General features: G+C 41.9%; 1 protein-coding gene across 2 annotated transcripts in view; it reads right to left on the reverse strand.

Moving 5' to 3' along the window:
- LOC124788186 (transcriptional regulator ATRX homolog) overlaps positions 1 to 19,954 on the reverse strand; it is a 495,869-nt gene that overhangs the window by 414,210 nt on the left and 61,705 nt on the right. For both annotated transcript variants that reach the window (XM_047255347.1, XM_047255346.1), the window contains exons 4-6: positions 10,240 to 10,361; positions 4,771 to 4,899; positions 346 to 491 (exon numbers count right to left, since the gene is read on the reverse strand). In XM_047255347.1, the coding sequence (XP_047111303.1) occupies positions 346 to 491; positions 4,771 to 4,899; positions 10,240 to 10,361 (397 nt within the window). The remainder of the gene's footprint in view (positions 1 to 345; positions 492 to 4,770; positions 4,900 to 10,239; positions 10,362 to 19,954) is intronic.

Raw genomic sequence — 19,954 nt, forward strand, 5'->3', positions numbered from 1 at the left:
CCTATCAATGACAGTGAGCTCATCATAGATAGAACACAAGATGGAAGGTGAAAAAATAGGTATGGAAAGTGGTCTTACCCCTTGGAAAAAAAAAGAACATCTGAAAATTCACCTTAAAAAGTTTAGAGTAAGCACAGAAAACATAAATCTGGACAGAAAGATTGTATTTGAACCACTGTCCTTTTTAATGAGTCCAGTGTCTTACCACTGCGCCACAAAAACTGCTTTTCAAAGGAGGTTCAATCTACTTTTAAAATAATATTGAAGTCACACTTACGATTGATATGACTATATGATAAAACATTTCTTGCCTAATAAGCTGCAGGACAAAATCTGGGCACTTACCTACGTACTTGTTCTGAATATTTCTTTGATGCCCAACAAATTGCTCTGAGATCCCACAAAGGCTTTCCATAACAAACAAAACACTTCCAGTCCTCTGATTCTATATCCTTAAGAATCGATCGCTTCAAATTGCGCTTGATACATGCCTGGAACATAGAATGTTTGTAACGTACAGCATATGCACTGAATTAATTGTTCTTATAGCCTTATACTTACATACATATGAACAGCACATTGATTCACACATGTATTGAATCTATATCACATACACTCTGAAAAGACTGATACGTAATATATGTAATATAAACATGATCGGTAAAGGATCCTGTGACTACTGTAAGACAGTGTCACAGGTCACCCAAAAGTTTTACATACAATATATCTAAGACTTGTTAATTGACATAAACCCACCTAATGAAAGATGTAACCCTCCAAAATACGTAGTCAAAATATGGCGTACGGTGCAGGAACTTCTTTATTTTAAAGAAAAATGTCATAAAAGTGACAATATTAGAGATATCAATTTAATCTTCTTTTCTTTACAAAGAGGTTGGTTTAAAGCTATATTTCATTAGGTTTTGATAATGATATCTTGAAGGTGTTCTTTCTGCTTAATACATTTGGAGAGTTCAAATCAGAAGTTTCAGTCCACTTTGTCCAGCATTTCTCTGTCTATATAGCAGTACAAATATTGTTCCACAGCTCACCTGCAGTCTGTGGACAATTGGTATACACCAAGGATTTATAACAGCCCCGTAAGAAAAAGTTGCAGGGAGCAAAATCTGATGTTTTGTTTACTCACACATCCTACCAAATGAAAATAAGCCTCGTCAGTGAAGAACACAAGGGCATCACGAAGCAGGCTTTTGATTAAGGCTTCACATGCATTTTTTACATGGAACAAAATTGCATGGATTAAGTGTGTGCACCATTGCCAGTTTTTATAGATGAAATTTCAAGTCTTCATGAAGAAATTGTCTCACTGCACAATCATAAATTGCAAGAGCAGCTGCACATTTGCCTGATGATCGCTTGGGGGAGTTTAAACTGGCCAGCCTTACTTTCTTGACATTTTTAGCAACCTGGTGATTCTTGAATGTTCTGGTTTCTTTTCCCCCACACTATCAGTATACATAAACATGTCCACCCACATAACAATCAATTTTTTATCAGGGAGATGACCTGCAGGCACAATATTGAACTGTTACATGAATGCATGCACGGTTGCAATGACCGAATGGCCTTTGGAAAAAGCAAGTTGCCCCCTTCCAAATGCACTCAATCCCATACAACAATGAGTAATGATCACTGTGTGGTGTGCATTTCAAATAAGGATGTTCCCTCCCACGCCCTGTAATAATACGTTGTGATTGGTTACAATAATTTGTACTTTCAATGGAAATCACTCAAACATTTTTTCAGCAGTTCTAGGAGACTTTTTATATCCTTGAAATAGAAAAAATGAAGAAGGAATGCATGTTAATGGAACACACCTGAACCACATCTGTTTTTCTGATAAGGCTGTAAAATTCTTCTCTAGGGCAGGTGAATGTCAACAACAAATGAAAGAAGTTTATAGTCTGCATTTGAAAGAGGGCCTGAAAATCTATTTTAATAAGACTAAAGTCATAAATAATAAATACAATGGAGAAGAAACTTCTACCAATTAACAGTGAAGTCGTATAACTAGTTAACAGAGTGTGATTCTTGAGTTTCTCCCGGCGTATTTGATAATCAAAATATCCACGGGTATGCTGCCGGTCTATAGTGTCCAACGGGCACAATATTTCGGCGATCATACATGTCGCCATCATCAGGTGAACTGACGGACTGAGCTCCTGTGAACGTGCCGGCACGGAGATCCGTACGCTATGGCTGCTCAGAGGGAACTGGGTTCAGTCGTGGCGGCGGCCGATTTAAATACCCTCCGCCCGCGGCGCGCTCCCTCCGCCGTCCGCGCCCCGCGCCACGGTCGCGCAGTGGAACAGATTGCGACGGCGTCTGAGATGACGTCGGTGTGATGGCTCTGTCCGCCATGGCCGTCACAACTATACATTTGCTCGATTTACTCTTGATTAACCCGATCGCTGGTTCCCAAGCCTTGCTAAGATTATAGCCACAGTCACGGTTTATGAGGTCGTCATTGGTGCGAATTTCGATGGCCTCTCTAACAACGCTGCCCCAGTATTTCGACGCCTGTACCAGAATCCTCGTGCGGTCATACTCCATGGCGTGATTTTCCAACAAACAATGTTCAGTGACCGCCGACTTGCTCGGATACATCAGTCGGGTGTGCCTCTGGTGTTCACGGCATCGATCCTCGACGGTACGCATCGTCTGACCAAACCCAGGTCATCTTTGGCACTCCCCACCAGTGCACGAGTTTTATTTGGAGGATAAAACACAGATCCGACCCGGTGTTTCTTCAGAATGCGGGCGATTTTCCCCGAGAGTGGGTTTGAGGAAGGCCGGCGTGTACCAGATTCCGTGTCAATGTGGCAAGTCGTATATTGGTCAGACGATGCGTACCGTCGAGGATCGATGCCGTGAACACCAGAGGCACACTCGACTTATGTATCCGAGCAAGTCGGCGGTCGCTGAACATTGTTTGTCGGAAAATCACGCCATGGAGTATGACCGCACGAGGATTCTGGTACAGGCGTCGAAATACTGGGGCAGCGTTGTTAGAGAGGCCATCGAAATTCGCACCAATGACGACCTCATAAACCGTGACTGTGGCTATAATCTTAGCAAGGCTTGGGAACCAGCGATTGGGTTAATCAAGAGTAAATCGAGCAAATGTATAGTTGTGATGGCCATGGCGGACAGAGCCATCACACCGACGTCATCTCAGACGCCGTCCCAATCTGTTCCACTGCGCGACCGTGGCGCGGGGCGCGGACGGCGGAGGGAGCGCGCCACGGGCGGAGGGTATTTAAATCGGCCGCCGCCACGACTGAACACAGTTCCCTCTGAGCAGCCATAGCGTACGGATCTCCGTGCCGGCACGTTCACAGGAGCTCAGTCCGTCAGTTCACCTGATGATGGCGACATGTATGATCGCCGAAATATTGTGCCCGTTGGACACTATAGACCGGCAGCATACCCGTGGATATTTTGATTAGTTAACAGAGTTTTTGTGATTAGGGCAATTAAAGACAATGACTAGGCAGGCAGGTAGGTAAAGAAATAAACAGAAAAGTAAAAATGACATGAAGTGTTTCTGGTGAGCTATACAGATTTTCCAAAATAAAGAGTACAATGCACCTCAAACATCAAACAAGAAGTTTACAACCAATATATGTATCAAGTTTTCTCTTACGATAGTGGTACAGGGACCTTTAATGTGAAAATTATTTAAAAACTGATGTTTGCTCAGTGAGCTATGAATAAGTGCAAGTCAGAAATTATTAGTGGACGTATACACAGCAAATGAATTATGCAACAAACTGGAGCGAAGACTTAACTGTCATGGTAATGAAATTGAACAGAAAACAGAAGGAACTAAGTGAATGGACGATAAAAGGGGCGAGGTAGGTTGCATTCCAACAAACACAAAAAGGTCACAGAACCAACCTAATAGAAGATTGGACGACGACATTAGCAAAAAATTAGAAAAAAGTTATATTCCAAAATTGCAAAGAGCTGCTGATGAAATAAATTTTTATTAATTATCAATATAGTTAACAAAGATTTATTTCATCGGCTGTTTTTGGTGAGTTTGAAAAATGATTTTTTTCTAATTTGTATCAGCTATGTGGCATCACTCGCCAAATATATATGCATCATCAATAACTTGGATGTTTATCACTGAATAGCACAAATGAATGTCAACTGACTGAGGATTTACTTTTCTGTAGCCAGTTAAAAGGTGATGCAATAGGGTTCAACAGTGTACACATTAAATAAGATCTGTCTCTGAGGTAAGGAATCCAGCCTAAATGTGCTCTGGGTGCATTCATGTATCTAAGAGACAAGTATTTCACTGATTTGTCATTCACTTTCAAAATTTTACCTGTTTTTACACCATGTCTTTTCCATTCACCTATCTGTTTTGAAGAACATATTTCCATGAATGTCATTTTTAAAATTCCACAATTTTACGAGGCTCGATTAAAATCTTATACTCACAAAGAAAAATAAATTGAGAGGCGGGAGAGGTGAAAAACAGTGAAGAAAAGCACTGCTCTAACAACTTGGTATATACTACCCTTCATTTTCACGTTCATTCATGTATACAATGATACCATGGCAGAAAAGGACACTTCTGCTTGCTTTTTACTTTTTGCTAATTAGCTATCTTTCATTCTAAAAAAAGCAGTTTTTCTGTAATCATTAAAATATTCTTACAAGCTTAACAACTACTGTAGTTCCACTACAGTCAAAGACCACATTACTACAAGTTTGATTGCTAAATCCTTTTACCTTGCAAAAGGCACAAGTGCATTCAGCACAACAATAGAGAGTACCACCTTGGCCACACCAACGACAGTATTTGTCAGTACCATCATCATCAACGGAAAAATCACCATTTCCATAAAATCTGTAACAGTCCTACAAAATATATATATATATATATATATTAACATATTGTGAGTAAAATATTGTGAGATCAATGTCTTTAAAACATCTAAAACTGATATGTTGATAAAGCTGATTATCAGAATGTATGAGTTTATTACAATAAATAGCTCATTGCAGTAACGGAAGTAACACTGGCTAATGTAAATGTTAAACATAGTTTTTTGTTTTCTGAATTAAATCACAAATAAAATCTAATGTGATACATATTAGTGATAAATGGCTACTTATGTGTCACTAGATTACACAATTCAGTTCTTAACTTTTAAAACAAATCTATATATGTTCTGGCAACAGAAGGTACATTTTTTATATCCATGAGTAGAAATACATAAAATGCAAAACTATAACCACAGAAAGGCAAAAAAAGATCTTATACATAGCTCACTAACTGATAGCAACAAACATTTTCGGAAGAAGCTATGTACAGAGTGTCCTAGAGGGATGATCCGTTTTCACGGATATGTCAGGAATGACCATTCAAAGCAAAAAAGTCTAGTAAACATGATCTCTAAAATGCATACCTAAGAGCTATGAGCACTTCTTCATCTTCAATACTGTGAAACACATCTATTATACTGCAATCTCTTCGTTTTCCATATTGTGGGAGGAGGTAATGTGAACTATATAAAACAAGGAAAAAATGTCCAGTTAACATGGGCTCTAAAGTGCGTAGCTTAAGAGCTATGAGCACTTGTTCAGTAGAAGAGATGTGTTTCACAGTAGCGAACACGAAACACGTGCTCACAGCTCTACAGGTATGCACTTTAGACCCCATATTCAGTGGATATTTTTCTCTCATTTTGCTCCATACCACTTTTTCCCAAAACATGGAAAGCAAAAAAATGCAGAAGAAGAGACTTGTTTCACAGCATCAAAGATGAAGGAGTGTTCATACCTCTTAAGGTAAGCATTTTAGAGCCCATGTTTCTACACTTTCTTGCTTCGGATGATCGTTCCTGTCATAACCCTCAATACCAACCATTCTTCCTGGGACACCCTGTATTCTCAATAGATCTTAATCCAAAAAGAGAGACAAAAGGCTCTGAAAAAAAAAGGTTGGAAATCAGAAAGTATGCACCACAGTAGGATAATGAAAAATAAAAATAAGTTTGAGATATCAGTAGTAGGAGATATTCGAAAATCTGACAAACCAGGAGGGCCAAGTTGACAGACAAAATGCTACACATAAGCAAAAGAAAGACTGGTAATACAAGGTAAGCACTGGAAGAAACACAAATCAAAGAAAGGAAAGGAGTGGGCTGCAACAGAGATGAGAAAACATAAGAATGAGACAATTAGGGAAAAAAGTAAGTGAAAAGTAGAAAAAAAGCTAAATTCATAAGTGAATAAGGGGTTAAAACAATTGGAAAAATCACTGAGGGGATCCAAGGAAGACAATAGAACAAGAAAATCAGTTTAAGTAGTGGCCTTGGCACAGGTTGTAAAGAAGACCATCCATCAAAATGAGTCTACAGTTTTTTAGCTGAGAATGTTATACCTGTGAGCCAGAGCTCCAATTGCTCATATGGTGAAACAGGCACTGAAATAATCATTATAATGTAACACAGAATTAGTCTACTGACAGGTTCTTACACATTACCCAAGTAAACCCTCTGTGTGTCAGTTCATCCATGTTGACAACAAAGGGGTTATTGCACCAACTTACAAAGCAGACTAACTGTTGCCTAGCTACTGATATTTTTAACATGGGTTGTCTCACAAGAAGTATGTCTTTGAAATAAAGTAGATCCTACACTTGATGCAAGTGATGTAGGTTGTGGTAGGAGAGTACACAGAACCAGTTTAGCAGTTTACTTTGACAAGGATCACATGGTAAGGAAATAGGCCGAGGAGGTGCACAGGAGCTGCAAGGAACAGGTGTTTCACCTGAACATGGAGACAAGTCAAAGTGCAAGTACTGTTCTTTTGCTAGCGAATTTTAACAAATGGAAAGACTACTTTCATCAGCACAAATATCAACATTAACCAACATAACATGTGAATTAGAAAAGGACCAGGTGAGCCTGGGCAGTAAAAATGATATTCCACTAAATCAAGCTTATCAGTAGCACCATGTGTCTATATGGTAAAGATATCATCAAAATTATGGAATCAATGAACTCATACACTCTAGGCTACACATCTCCAACATCTAAGCGACTCATAAAGACGATGGTATAAGATTCAGTCATCCCATTTCCCACACTCATCTGCCACACCAATATGTATGGCTCCCTCTCAAGGATGACACAATAAGTGGGGAGTATGAAATTGGTTAAGACAATGAGGAAGGACATCATAGCACTGCTTTCAAATCAGTGGTAGTTCATTGAATGCTCTGCAACACACCTGTCACATACATAATTCCATTAACTGTAGTTACAAACAAATTTCCTATGCTGACACATCCACCTTTATACTACCGACTCATCTCAAAGTCACAGTGTGTACCTTTCCTCACTGTATAACATTGATTGTGAATGATGTGGTTCCTTCTTCTAATCATCAGATCTTCCAAATACTGAAGCCACAACTTTGTCGTAGAAAATATGACTGGTTCTCACCAGTCTCTTGGCCTCAACTTATCCTGATTTCTGCTGACAAATTGGAAGAGGAGGACACTTTTTGGCAAATGACACGTATTACCTATCTACAGTGCCTGTAGATACATTCATCCATAAGTGAGATGTGTCCATAATTTATACACAATTCATTAGCTCACTATGGGCGACATTGTAGATACAGTCATAATAGCATCTACCAGAGCAAAAATGCACAGTATGTGATGAACATTTCACCCTTGAGCAATAAATGCTAACTTAGAAGACTGAAAAATACAAATATGCAATGTTATCAGTTAAATCTGGCAGGAAGTTTCATATCAGTGCACACACCGCTGCAGAATGAAAATCTCATTCTGGAAACATCCTCCAGGTTGTGGCTAAGGCCGGTATTACACTATCAAATTTCTTTGTCAAAGATTTGATCAGAGATGTGATCAAATATTCCGTCAAATATATTTGACAAAGATCTTTGATGTAGCGCTAGAAGGGGTATTACACTGTCATCAAATTTTTCGTCAAAGTTCAAGATGGCTGACAACAACTTGTTATTAACGGCAGCAGTTGCCCGTACCGCAATTGCATTGTGTGCAAATATGGAAAAGAAGTGGGGGGGAAAAAAGGAACTATACATACGAGGTTGACAGTCTTAAATTCCTGGGATTACAACTTGATAATAAATTCAGTTGGGAGGAGCACACCACAAAACTGCAGAAACGCCTTAACAAATCTGCATTTGCAATTCGAGTGTTCGCAGACACAGGCAACATAAAAATGAAAAAGCTTGCATACTTTGCCTACTTTCATTCCATAGTGTCATATGGGATAATATTTTGGGGTAAATCATCAAGTCAAACAAAAGTTTTCAGAGTCCAAAAGCGTGCAATACGTATTATTTGTGGAGTAAATTCACGGACGTCCTGCAGAAACCTCTTCAAAGAACTGGGTATACTAACTACTGCCTCTCAGTATATTTACTCCTTAATGAAATTTGTCGTAAATAATATATCTCTTTTTCCAACAAACAACTCAGTTCATACATACAATACCAGGAACAAAAATGATCTGCACAAGGACTTAAAAGCACTTACTTCAGTTCAAAAAGGGGTCCACGACTGAGGAACACTCACCTTCAATAATTTGGCAAACATAAAAAATTTAGTTACAAATAAAGATCATTTTTAAAGGAGCCTGAAAGACTTACTAGTGGCCAACTCCTTCTACTTCATTGACGAAATTTTTAAAAGAAACAAATGATGTATTTATTCATACTATTAGTATTGTTATTTCAGATTTTAAAAAATTTACATGTTCCACATCCACGAGGATCTCCTCAGCACAGATCTATGGAACGAAAAACTAATCTAATCTGGGTGAAGCCGTGGGTTTTACGATGACACGATAAAAGCATTCAGCATAACTTGTTATGTGAGCTTACAGTGGAAGACGTCATACATCAATTACTTAAGAATGGATGAGCATACATTTCTGTATGTGCTCAGTGGAGTGTATCCTCATATCACAAAGCATAATATTCACTTAAGAACTGCTACATCTTCAGAAGACAGGCTCACTGTAACACTCCGATTCCTTGCTACAGGAGAGGGTTATGTTAGGTTAGGTCAGGTCAGGTCAGGTCTCCAATCTTTTTAATCTGTTTTTGTATTCATAGTGCCTCACGTTGTAAAGCGCCTCATCCGCTTCATACATCTCTATTAATTTTATAGTTGTCGGCATACACCAATTCTATTTACCATCAATGTTTATAAAAACACTACAGACGACAGAACGCTGCAGCGATGCTAGCGCTCCATGTGGTAACATGTCACATTGCAGTGAACAGAAGACAAGCGATTTCTTTGATCAAATCTACAGCGAGGCCCTAGATTTGATCAAATATTGGACGACATTTGACAAAGTCCCTATTGCACCATCAAATATCTTTGACAAAGATAGTGAACAAAGATATTGAACAAAGAAATTTGATAGTGTAATACCGGCCTAAGCCACGTCTCCGCAATACCCTTTCTTCCAGGAGTGCTAGTTCTGCAAGATTCGCAGAAGAGCTTCTCTGAGGTTTGGAAAGTAGGAGATGAGGTACTGGCAAAATTGAAGCTGTGAGGGTGGGTCATGAGTCGTACTTGGATAGCTCAGATGGTAGAGCACTTGCCCGCAAGCGGCAATGGTCCCATGTTTGAGTCTCAGTCCGGCACACAGTTTTAATCTGCCAGGAAGTTTCATATCAGCTCACACTCCGCTGCAGAGTGAAAAATCTCATTCTGGAAATGTATCAGTTATCTTGTTCAGCAGACCATCCGAGTTGCTGCTTCAATCAGTTCTCTCACACCAAGCAAAGCAAGCTTTGATACGAAAATCACTGCAAGTCACATTTCATTCAATAAAATATGTAACGTATTTTAATGTTATGACACCATGTTTACATCTGGATCAGTATGTGCTGCTTACAGTACATAAGACTAATTGGTCCATAAACATAAAGGGTGCTACAGATATCACTAATAACATAAATAAATGCAAATATATTCTGGATGGTCGAGCAGCACACAACTATAATAAAACCATGGTTCAGATACCAAATCTTATCTCCTTTCCATTGCATCTAACATAACATAGCTGACAATAACTAAGAAAACACACGTCATTAATCCACAAAAACTAAGGCAATATTTTGATTTTGCAAAACTGTGAAACATAATGTAAGCTATAGTTTCAGGAGTCAGTTCATTACTTTGCACAAGAGAACGTCCAACACTGGATGTGACAGAACTTCACTGCCATTCACAATGCGGCTACGCAGTTCCTTTGCACAAGAGGTACATCTTACTTGTTTGCTCAAAAGTTCTTCTATACCTATAAAACAATAACAAATAAACTGACTGTTAGTAAATTATCTCTATTAGTAAACATAATAGAAAGATACAAAACAACATACATTGTCATTCTCCACCTTTGCAGTTTTGTGGTTCGGATTTACTTTAAGACTAATGATGTTATTTAAATAAATAGGTACTGGCATGAAGGGAGGAAAACTTTAAAAACAGATGGTAGAACAATTGTAAAACAATTAATGAAGAAAACGTAGAACCCACTGAGTTCTTGTAATTAGTGCAGTTGAGGACAATGACCTGGCAGACAACAAAACAAACAAACTGGAGTGAGGCTTTGGGTGGCTTTGATGAACAAAAGGGAGTTTTTAAACATTAAGTTTCCCATGTTTCTGAAAGGGGAAATTTACAATCAGTGTGCATTACAAGCTCTTAATTATGGCAGTGATACAATATTTGTGACCTCTACCACAATTGCTTATTGGTCACTGCGCAACTTCAATCAACAATATTCCATGGTGCTTATTTTTCAACTTTCCACAAGTTTGGCTCCCGCTCCCTCATCAACAAAAAGTCTAGTCTGTGAAATTGTTTAGCACAACAAAACAACTGTAAAGGGTCCCTCAATGTCCATGAAATTCTGAAATTTTCGCTTCAATCACTTGTATACACTAGCAATATAAATTATAACAAGTTTTCATTACTTTAATTGTCACATGTAGCTTGTGATTTGCTACTGTTAAATAAATATGAAAAAACACTGAATGGTTTACATTACAATTAAGTTTAGTAAATAAAAACATCAAAAAAGTTTTGCATAACCTCGGTTCCAAGAACTACGGAACCTGTACAGAAAATTGGAACAAGAGATCAACATAAATGTCATTGCTGCCCTTTTTATTGCTTACAAAAACCACACACTGCATGTTGTACCACCATACAGCGAGACCTTCAGAGGTGGTGATCCAGATTGCTGTACACACTGGTACTTCTAATACCCAGTACCACATTCTCTTGCACTGATGCATGCCTGTATTTGGTGTGGCATATTATCATCAAGGCACTATTGGTCCAGATTGTCCCACTCCTCAACGGCGATTTGGTGTAGATCATGGGTCATGTCATCCATAAACAGACCTTTTCAATCTATCCCCGGCGTATTTGATAGGGTTCATGTCTGGAGAACATGCTGGTCACTCTAGTCGAGCGATGTCATATTATCCTGAAGGAAATCATTCACAAGATGTGCACGATAGAGGTGTGAACTGTCATCCATGACAACGCATGCCGCACCAATATGCTGTCGATATGGTTGCACTATCGGTCGGAGGATGGCATTCACGTATCGCACAGCCATTATGGTGCCTTCCAAGATCACCAATGGCGTATGTAGGTTGTCTGGTTGAAGGCATATGTGACACTCATCGGCGAAGAAGATGTGATGCCAATCCTGAGTGGTCCATTCAACATGTTGTTGGGCCCATCTGTACCGTGCTGCATGATGTCGTGGTTCCAAAGACAGACCTCGCCACTAACGTCGGGAATGAATTTGCGCATCATGCAGCCTATTGCGCACAGTTTGAGTCATAACACGACGTCCTATGGCTGCACGAAAAGCATTGTTCAACATGGTGGCATTGCTTTCGGGGTTCCTCTGAGCCATAATCTGCAGGTATCAGTCATCCACTGCAGTAGTAGCCCTTAAGCGGCCTGAGCAAGGCATGTCTCTCTGTAACTCCTCCATGTCCGAACAACACCGCTTTGATTCACTTCGAGATGCCTAGACATTTCCCTTGGTGAGAGCCCTTCCTGTCACAAAGTAACAATGTGGATGCGATCGAACCGCGGTATTGACTGTCTAGGCATGGTTGAACTACAGACAACAAGAGCCATGTACCTCTTTCCTGGTGGAATGACTGGAACTGATCGGCTGTTGGACCACGTCCATCTAATAGGTGCTGTTCATTCATAGTTTTTTACATCTTTGGGCAGGTTTAGTGACATCTCTGAACAGTCAAAGGGATTGTGTCTGTGATATAATACCCACAGTCAACGTCTATGTCCAGGAGTTCTGGGAACCGGGGTGATGCAAAACTTTTTTGGTGTGTGTATTATTAGGTAAACTTAGAAATCACCACCACCACCACCACCACCATCACCACACTGATTTCTTTTATAATATCAATATTTTTATGACATTATGTGCTTGGTTTACTTAATTTGTAAGCAAATACGAAGTTTTCTTTCGCATATGATTTTTAACTCTTTTTTTCCAACAATGTGTGCTAATGGTGCGAAGGGACTTTTGTAACTCGCTTTCTCAAGGATGATAAAAATGGCATTAGTTTTTTTCCTTTTTTCCAGCTCATTGCACACATTAAGGAAACTTTTTTGTCAGGCAAGTTTCTAATCAAACATCTGAGACAAACTATCCCTCAACCAGCAAATTTTACACTTTTCTTTAACAATCTAAAAGTGATATAGCTTACAAAAAAGTAAAATGGAGCAGTGGTGATTCAAAACATTTACATTTGTTGGCAAAAAGCAGATATTTCTATTTCAGGAATTTACCAAGATGGTGGTACACAATTCAAACTCTCTTATGAATTAAAAGGGTTAGGGAAACATTACACTGGATCTGCAGACAAGGAAAAATGTTTTTCTACAGAAATAATGAACAATTTCTGTAATATGTCATTAAGATGCTTTGGAACAGCTGAAGAAAATAGATAATGTGAATTTTATGATGTTTCAACACCAAAAAGGATGACTGGCCTTCATGGCTAAAACACATGGAAGAAAGATCGCTGAAGTCCACTCCAATGCAAACTTAAACAGAAAATGGACTTATGAAGAAATGGAACAACGGTTTGCCATTCATCACCATGGTGCATCAAAATAGATGAGTCAACAACAACCAGCGCATAATCAGTTATGCTGGTAACTGTGAAACAATGTCTGTCGTTTTTCTGCAAAAATCAGAAACAGCAATAACCACAGCAGTGTCAAGAATTCCAGCGAGCAGAGGTATCTTGCACTACTTTAATTCCAGTCTATCTGAAATTGTTGTTTATGCAAGACCAGTGATGGAAACGGAGTTTACTTATTAATAACTGCTGCAGAAGTTTTTGGGCACAACTGAAAATTGGAAATACATCATACTTATATTTAAGACCTTACAAAAATTTTAAGAGAAGTTAGGTATACAAAAAAGGCATAAATTTAACCTTAAAAACTGCAAAGAATTGATGTTTGACTAGGATGGAAAGTTATTCCCTGCACTCACAGGTGTTGAAAAGATTGATAGACTGACAACAACAGTAACTTTTCAAGGCAATAAGAAATCTCTGGAGTACCAGCATCTCCAGAGGAGCAAACCATTGTGTTTACCAAATAGCGGAGAAGTGGGGTATATAATTGATAAATTCAAGTACTTTGTTGTGATACAGCAGCCAGCAATACTTGTCAACTAAATGATTCGTATAAAAATCTGGAATAATTATTAAATAACAGCTGGTTGTGCTTCAACTGCCATCATCATATTTTTGAGTCAGTTGTGAGGAGCTGTTTTGACATACTGGTTGTGCAATTTCTGCTCAAAACATAACACTTTTCACAGATACAGAGAAACCTGGATGTAAACTGACAAGGTTTACATTATTCGTAGCAATAAGATGCCTGGTGTTCTCCAGCCTACTATTCTTGGATTTCTTGAACATCACAATTTCACAAACATGAGAAATTTCGAGAGCCTTCTACAAATGGTAAATACAGCAAATATTTTCTGTCAATCAGCTTTAGTCTAGTGATCCGCAGCATGCCAGGCAACAACACTAACCGATACTCCACATTGCATGCAGCACAGCTTGTGGCATTACTGTCTCTCCTGGGAGAAATAGTGATCCGTTGTTTCATAACTTCTCACTAGAGTCGACTACACCATCGTAATCTATATTTGGTCATTGGTCCTGTTCGTGGCAGTGACGGAGGGCTCTCACGTTCAGATCATGTTGTCACATTCTCTTTAGTATGATGTGCATCTAAGGCAGACCTCCAATCAAATCTTTGTGATTATCAAGTGGGCTCTCAATTTCCTTGATTGAGAAGTCCTCATCATCTGTGCCTCAGGAGTGTAATAGGGCTTCATATGGAGTGCATGGACAATGTCTCTGAGCTTTTGTCTCCTTTATGAATGGAGATAATCCTTGACTCTATATGTGACATCCAATACACGATGAAGGATACAATATTCCCCAAGGTAGTGTTTATATTTTCTGATAATCCTACTTTCTGCACAGGTGTAAGAATCAATACCATGTTTCCCAAGCTGTATCTCATTGGCTGCTGGTGGGTGTTACAGCACTACTCCTCCTCCTCCTCCCCCTCCTCCTCCTGAGTGTCTATGGACTGTACGCAAGTCAGCTGTTGTGCTTCTTTGATCCTGATGATGAAGAAAATCTGACAAAATCTTGTTAAAGCATTCTGTGAGACTGTTCATCTAATGGTTGTTGGCCATTGTCATTCTGTGGGTAATTCTGCAGTATGAAATTACGTCTGATACTAGTCTCGGCTGAAAAAGTTTTCCATGATCGGAGATTATCACAAAGAGGACAAGAGAACAACAGAGAGACCCTAGAAACAGAAGAGAGTAAAACATGAAAGCAGATTACAGTGGCTGGCCGACAACAAGAATAAAAAGAAAAAGCCAGCCACTCCTAAACACATTAGAACTTCACCCTAAAAGCACTAGCGTGGTGGACACGGGGACAAAAGACATGCGCTAAAACCTACATCGAAGTATAAAACCCATTCTCATGAATAAAACGTAAAACTAAAGCTGCTGCTGAGGCATCGTCACCCAACATCGAAGCTAGGGAGCTGGGAAAGTTAAGAGTCCGCTGAAGAGTGGCTGAAGTGGGCAGTCCAGCAAGAGGTGGATGCCACAGTGACACAGAGGTGGGTCATCACAATGAAGAAGGTAACCATGCGCTAGCCATGTATGGCCAAAGCGGAGCCGTCAGAGGACAACAGATCCCATGCAAGAGGACCGTATGGAAGACTTTCACACATTCGTCGTCTATTTAATGACATGCAGCTTGTTGTGCATACCGTTATGCCATTCCATCTCCCAAAGCCTGAAAACCCTGCACAACGAGTTAGTACACAGGAGAAATGACGCATCAGGTCATGAGCGGATGTGCTCAAGAGCGCGAGATATGGCTGCCAGCTCTGCGGTGAAAACACTGCAGCCATCTGGCAAGGAGTGCTGTTCAATATGTCCTCCATGAACAAACGCAAAGCCTACGTGACCATCAGTCATCGAGCCGTCGGTGTAAACCACTTCAGAGCCCCGGAACATGTCAAGAATCGAGAGGAAGTGACAGCGGAGAGCGGCGGGGTTAACAGAGTCCTTAGGGCCATGCAAAAGGTCAAGACGAAGCTGTGGCTTACGTGTACATCATGGAGGCATACGTGAATGGACCGCAAGTAGAGGTGGTAAAGGGAAGGACACCAGTTCGGAGAGAAGGGACTGCGCGTGAACCACAATCGTTAGCCCCGACCTTGGCCGCCAATGCAGGAGATGGGCTGCCATGGGTGGGTAAAGGAGATAGTAATTTGGATGCTCGGGAGAACTACGAATGTGTGCAGCATAACTGCCGAGCAGTAGTGCACGTCTGATCTGCAATGGAATGACCCCAGCCTCCACCAGTACACTGGTCACCGGTATTATCATAAAAGCTCCTGTCGCTAGTCGAACCCTGCAGTGGTGCACAGGGTCGAGTAAATGCAATGCTGAAGGTGCTGCCGAACTATAAACCACACTCCCACAGTCAATTCGGGATTGGACAAGGGCTCTGTAGAGCTGCAGCAGCGTAGCACGATCTGCACCCCGATTGGTGTTGCTCAGGCAACGGAGGGCATTGAGGTGCTGTCAGCAATTCCGCTTAAGCTGACGAAGATGAGGAAGCTACGTCAATCAAGCATCAAAAACCAGTCCTACGAATCAATATGTCTCCACTACAGTGAGTGGATCGTCATGAAGGTAAAGTTGTGGGTCCAGATGAATGGTACGGCACCAACACAAGTGCATGACACACGACTTTGCAGCTGAAAACTGGAAGCTGTGGGCTAGAGTCCATGACTGCGCCTTGTGGATGGCTCCCTGTAGGCACCGCTCAGCAACACCTGTACTGGAGCAGCAGTAAAAAATGCAGAAGTCATCTGCATACAGAGAAAATGAGACGTAGGGCCCGACAGTTGCTGCTAGACCATCCATGGCCACTAAAATAGAGACACACTCAATACAGAGCCCTGTGGGACTCCATTCTCCTGGATATGGATGGAACCATGGGAGGCACCAACTTGGACACGGGAAGTACAGAGTGACAGAAAGTTTTGGATAAAAATCGGGAGTAGGTCCCGGAGACCCCACTCATAGAAAGTGGCAAAGATATGATGTCTCCAGGTCATGTTGTATGCTTTACATAAGTCAAAAAAGACGGCAACCACGTGTCGGCATCTGGAAAAGGCTGTTTGGATGGCAGACTTGAGGGACACAAGATTATCAGTGGTAGAGCGACCCTGGAGGAAGTTGCCCTGACATGGAGCCAGTAGGCCATGTGACTCCAGGACTCAACCCAACTGCCGACACACCATATGTTCCAGCAACTTACAAAGAACGTTGGTGAGGCTGATGGGCCGATAGCTATCCACATCAAGCGGATTTTTACTGAGTTTGAGCACCGGAATGGTGGTGCTCTCCCACCATTGCGATGGAAAGACGTCATCACACCAGATCCGGTTGAAGATGATGAGGATATGTCGCTCGTAGTCAGATAGATGTTTCATCATCTGGCTGATCCAATCAGTACCAGGAGCTGTGTCGGGGGAATGTGGAAGGGCACTGAGGAGCTCCCACTCTGTAAATGTGGCGTTATAGGATTCACTGTGATGTGTAGTGAATGAGCAGGGACTTTTCCTTCCAGACACCGTTTGAGAGTGCGAAAGGCTCAGGGGTAATTCTCCGATGCAGAGGCTCAAGCAAAAGTCCTCGGCAAAGTGCTCGGCAATCGCATTTGCATCGATAGATAACATGCCATTTTTGGTAACACTGGGCACACCTGTTGGGGTTGGGTACCCAAAAACACATTTGATTTTTGCCCAGACTTGGGAAGATGACGTATGGCACCCAATGGTCGAGACGTATCTCTCCCAACACTCCTGCTTCTGTCGTTTGATAAGTTGGCCAACGCGGGTAGGGAGCCGTTTAAAGGCTATGAGGTGCTCCAGGGAAGGGTGCTGCTTATGCCGCTGTAGAGGTCACCGATGCTCCTTAATTGCTTCAGCGACTTCTGGCGACCACCAAGGGAGTGCCTTACACCGAGGGCACCCTAAAGAGCGAGGGATAGTGTTTTCTGCTGCAGAAACAATTGTTGTAGTCACCTGCTCAACCATGACATCAATGTTAGCATGTGGGGCAGATTCAACAGTAACAGCAGAGGTCAAAGTTTCCTTGTCTGCCTTGTTTAAAGCCAATCTGGGCAGGCGTCGGTGGGCCTGATGCCGGGGCAGTGACAGGAAGATGGGGAAATGGTCACTACCACACAGGTTGTCATGCACTCTCCAGTGGATAGGTGGGAGAAGTCCTGGACTGCAAATTGATAAATCAATGGCCGAGTAACTACTATGAGCTACACTGAAATGTGTGGTGGTCCAAGTATTTAAGAGGCAGAGGTCGAACGGAAACAGTAAAGTTTTGACATCTCTGCCTCGGCCAGTAAGCATGGTGCTACCCCACAAGAGGTTATGGGCATTAAAATCTCTCAAAAGTAGGAAAGGTTTAGGGAGTTGATCAATCAGTGCAGCTAATACATTCAGGGGTACTGCACCATCTGGAGGAAGATATACATTACAGACAGTTATTTCCTGTGCCATCCTTATTCCGACAGCCACAGCTTCAAGAAGGGTTTGAAGGGGGGCACAGTGTCACTACAGACTGGGTTTAGGACATAAACACAAACTCCACCTGACACTTGATTATGGGCGCTACGGTTCCTGTAATATCCCTCATAAGTGCGGAGGGTAGGGGTCTGCATTGCCAGGAACCAGGATTCCTGGAGGGCAGTGCAGATAGCAGGTGTAAAGCTTAACAGTTGTTGTAGCTCAGCCAGGCAGTGGAAAAAACTGCCGCAATTCCACTGGAGGATGACATCATCATGAGACTACGAAGGCATGGAACATTCAATGAGATAGTTTACACCTTAGAGTCACCTGCTACCACCGAATTTTTGCCTGAGCAGCCTATATCCATTGTGGCTGAGGGTCTCACGAGATCTAGGGCCTCAGTGGATGCCAGAATCTCCACCCCATCCTCAGACACAGAGCTTGTAGGAAGTGGTGATGTGGGTGCCACTGCAATTTCCTTGGTCTTAGGGGTCTTCTTTTTGAATTTCTCTCGCTGCTCCTTGGGTTTCCCTGGCTGGGAGGACTTCACTAGCTCAGTCTCCGGGACTCAGGATGAGAGTGAAGCCCTATGACCAGCTGCTTTTGAGCTCTTCAGCCACTGGTGGGTGTCATCTTTCCCATAATCAGAAAACTGTGAAGGGAGTGACCCAAGGGACCCCTTCCTAGTGAGAGAACCCGAAGAAGACTTATGCTTCTCCAGCTTAAAAGTGGGGACAGACATCCTTGGTGGTTGGGCGGGGGAGGGGGGGGGGGGGGGGCTGCTCCTGAAGTCGGTGGTGCGGGAGCACCAGCAAGGAAAATGAACCCCACCATCAAGGGGCAGGTGTAGTCTTCCGGCTCTGAGAGGTGACTGGGTTTGGCGGAGCTGATGGTGCCAGAAATGTTGTAGCAGCGGCTTAAGACAATGTCATATGTACAGGATACAAGCCTTCGAATTTTCTCTTAGCCTCAATGTAGGTCAGTTGGTCCAGGGTCTTGTACTCTATGATATTCCTTTTTTTCTGAGAATCCTGCAGTCTGGCGAGCAAGGCGAATGGTGCTCTCCGCAGTTGACACAGAAGGGAGGCAGCGCACATGGAGTATTGGGATGTGATGGGCGTCCGCAATCTCAACATGTGGTGCTGGAAGTACAGGGGGAAGACATATGGCCGAACTTCCAGCACTTAAAGCACTGCATCGGGGGAGGGATATAGGGCTTTACATCACAGCAGTAGACCACCACCTTGTCCTTCTCGGGCAATATATCACCCTCGGACCCAGGTGGACATGCCGGACAAAATGTAAGCCTCGCCACTCTAATTTGGTGCACAGCTCATCAACAGACTGCAAAAGAAGGTCACTGTGAAATATGATACCCTGGACCATGTTTAAGCTCTTATGGGGTGTGATGGTTACAGAAACATCCCCTAGCTTGTCACAAGTGAGTAAGTCTGTGACTGGGCAGAGGATGCCATTATGATCAAGCCTGACACAGATCTCATTTTGGACAATACCTCCATCTCCCCAAACGTGTCCTCTAAATGCTCAACAAAAAAACTGAGGCTTCATCGCCATGAAAGATTCCCCATCAGCTCTTGAACATACATGGTACCGGGGCAAATAAGATCCGCTGTCATCCTTAGCTTGACATTCCTCACATGGTGTGGCCATGGA

This window comes from Schistocerca piceifrons, chromosome 3 (genome assembly GCF_021461385.2).
Source record: "Schistocerca piceifrons isolate TAMUIC-IGC-003096 chromosome 3, iqSchPice1.1, whole genome shotgun sequence".
In the NCBI taxonomy this organism is placed as follows: domain Eukaryota; kingdom Metazoa; phylum Arthropoda; class Insecta; order Orthoptera; family Acrididae; genus Schistocerca; species Schistocerca piceifrons.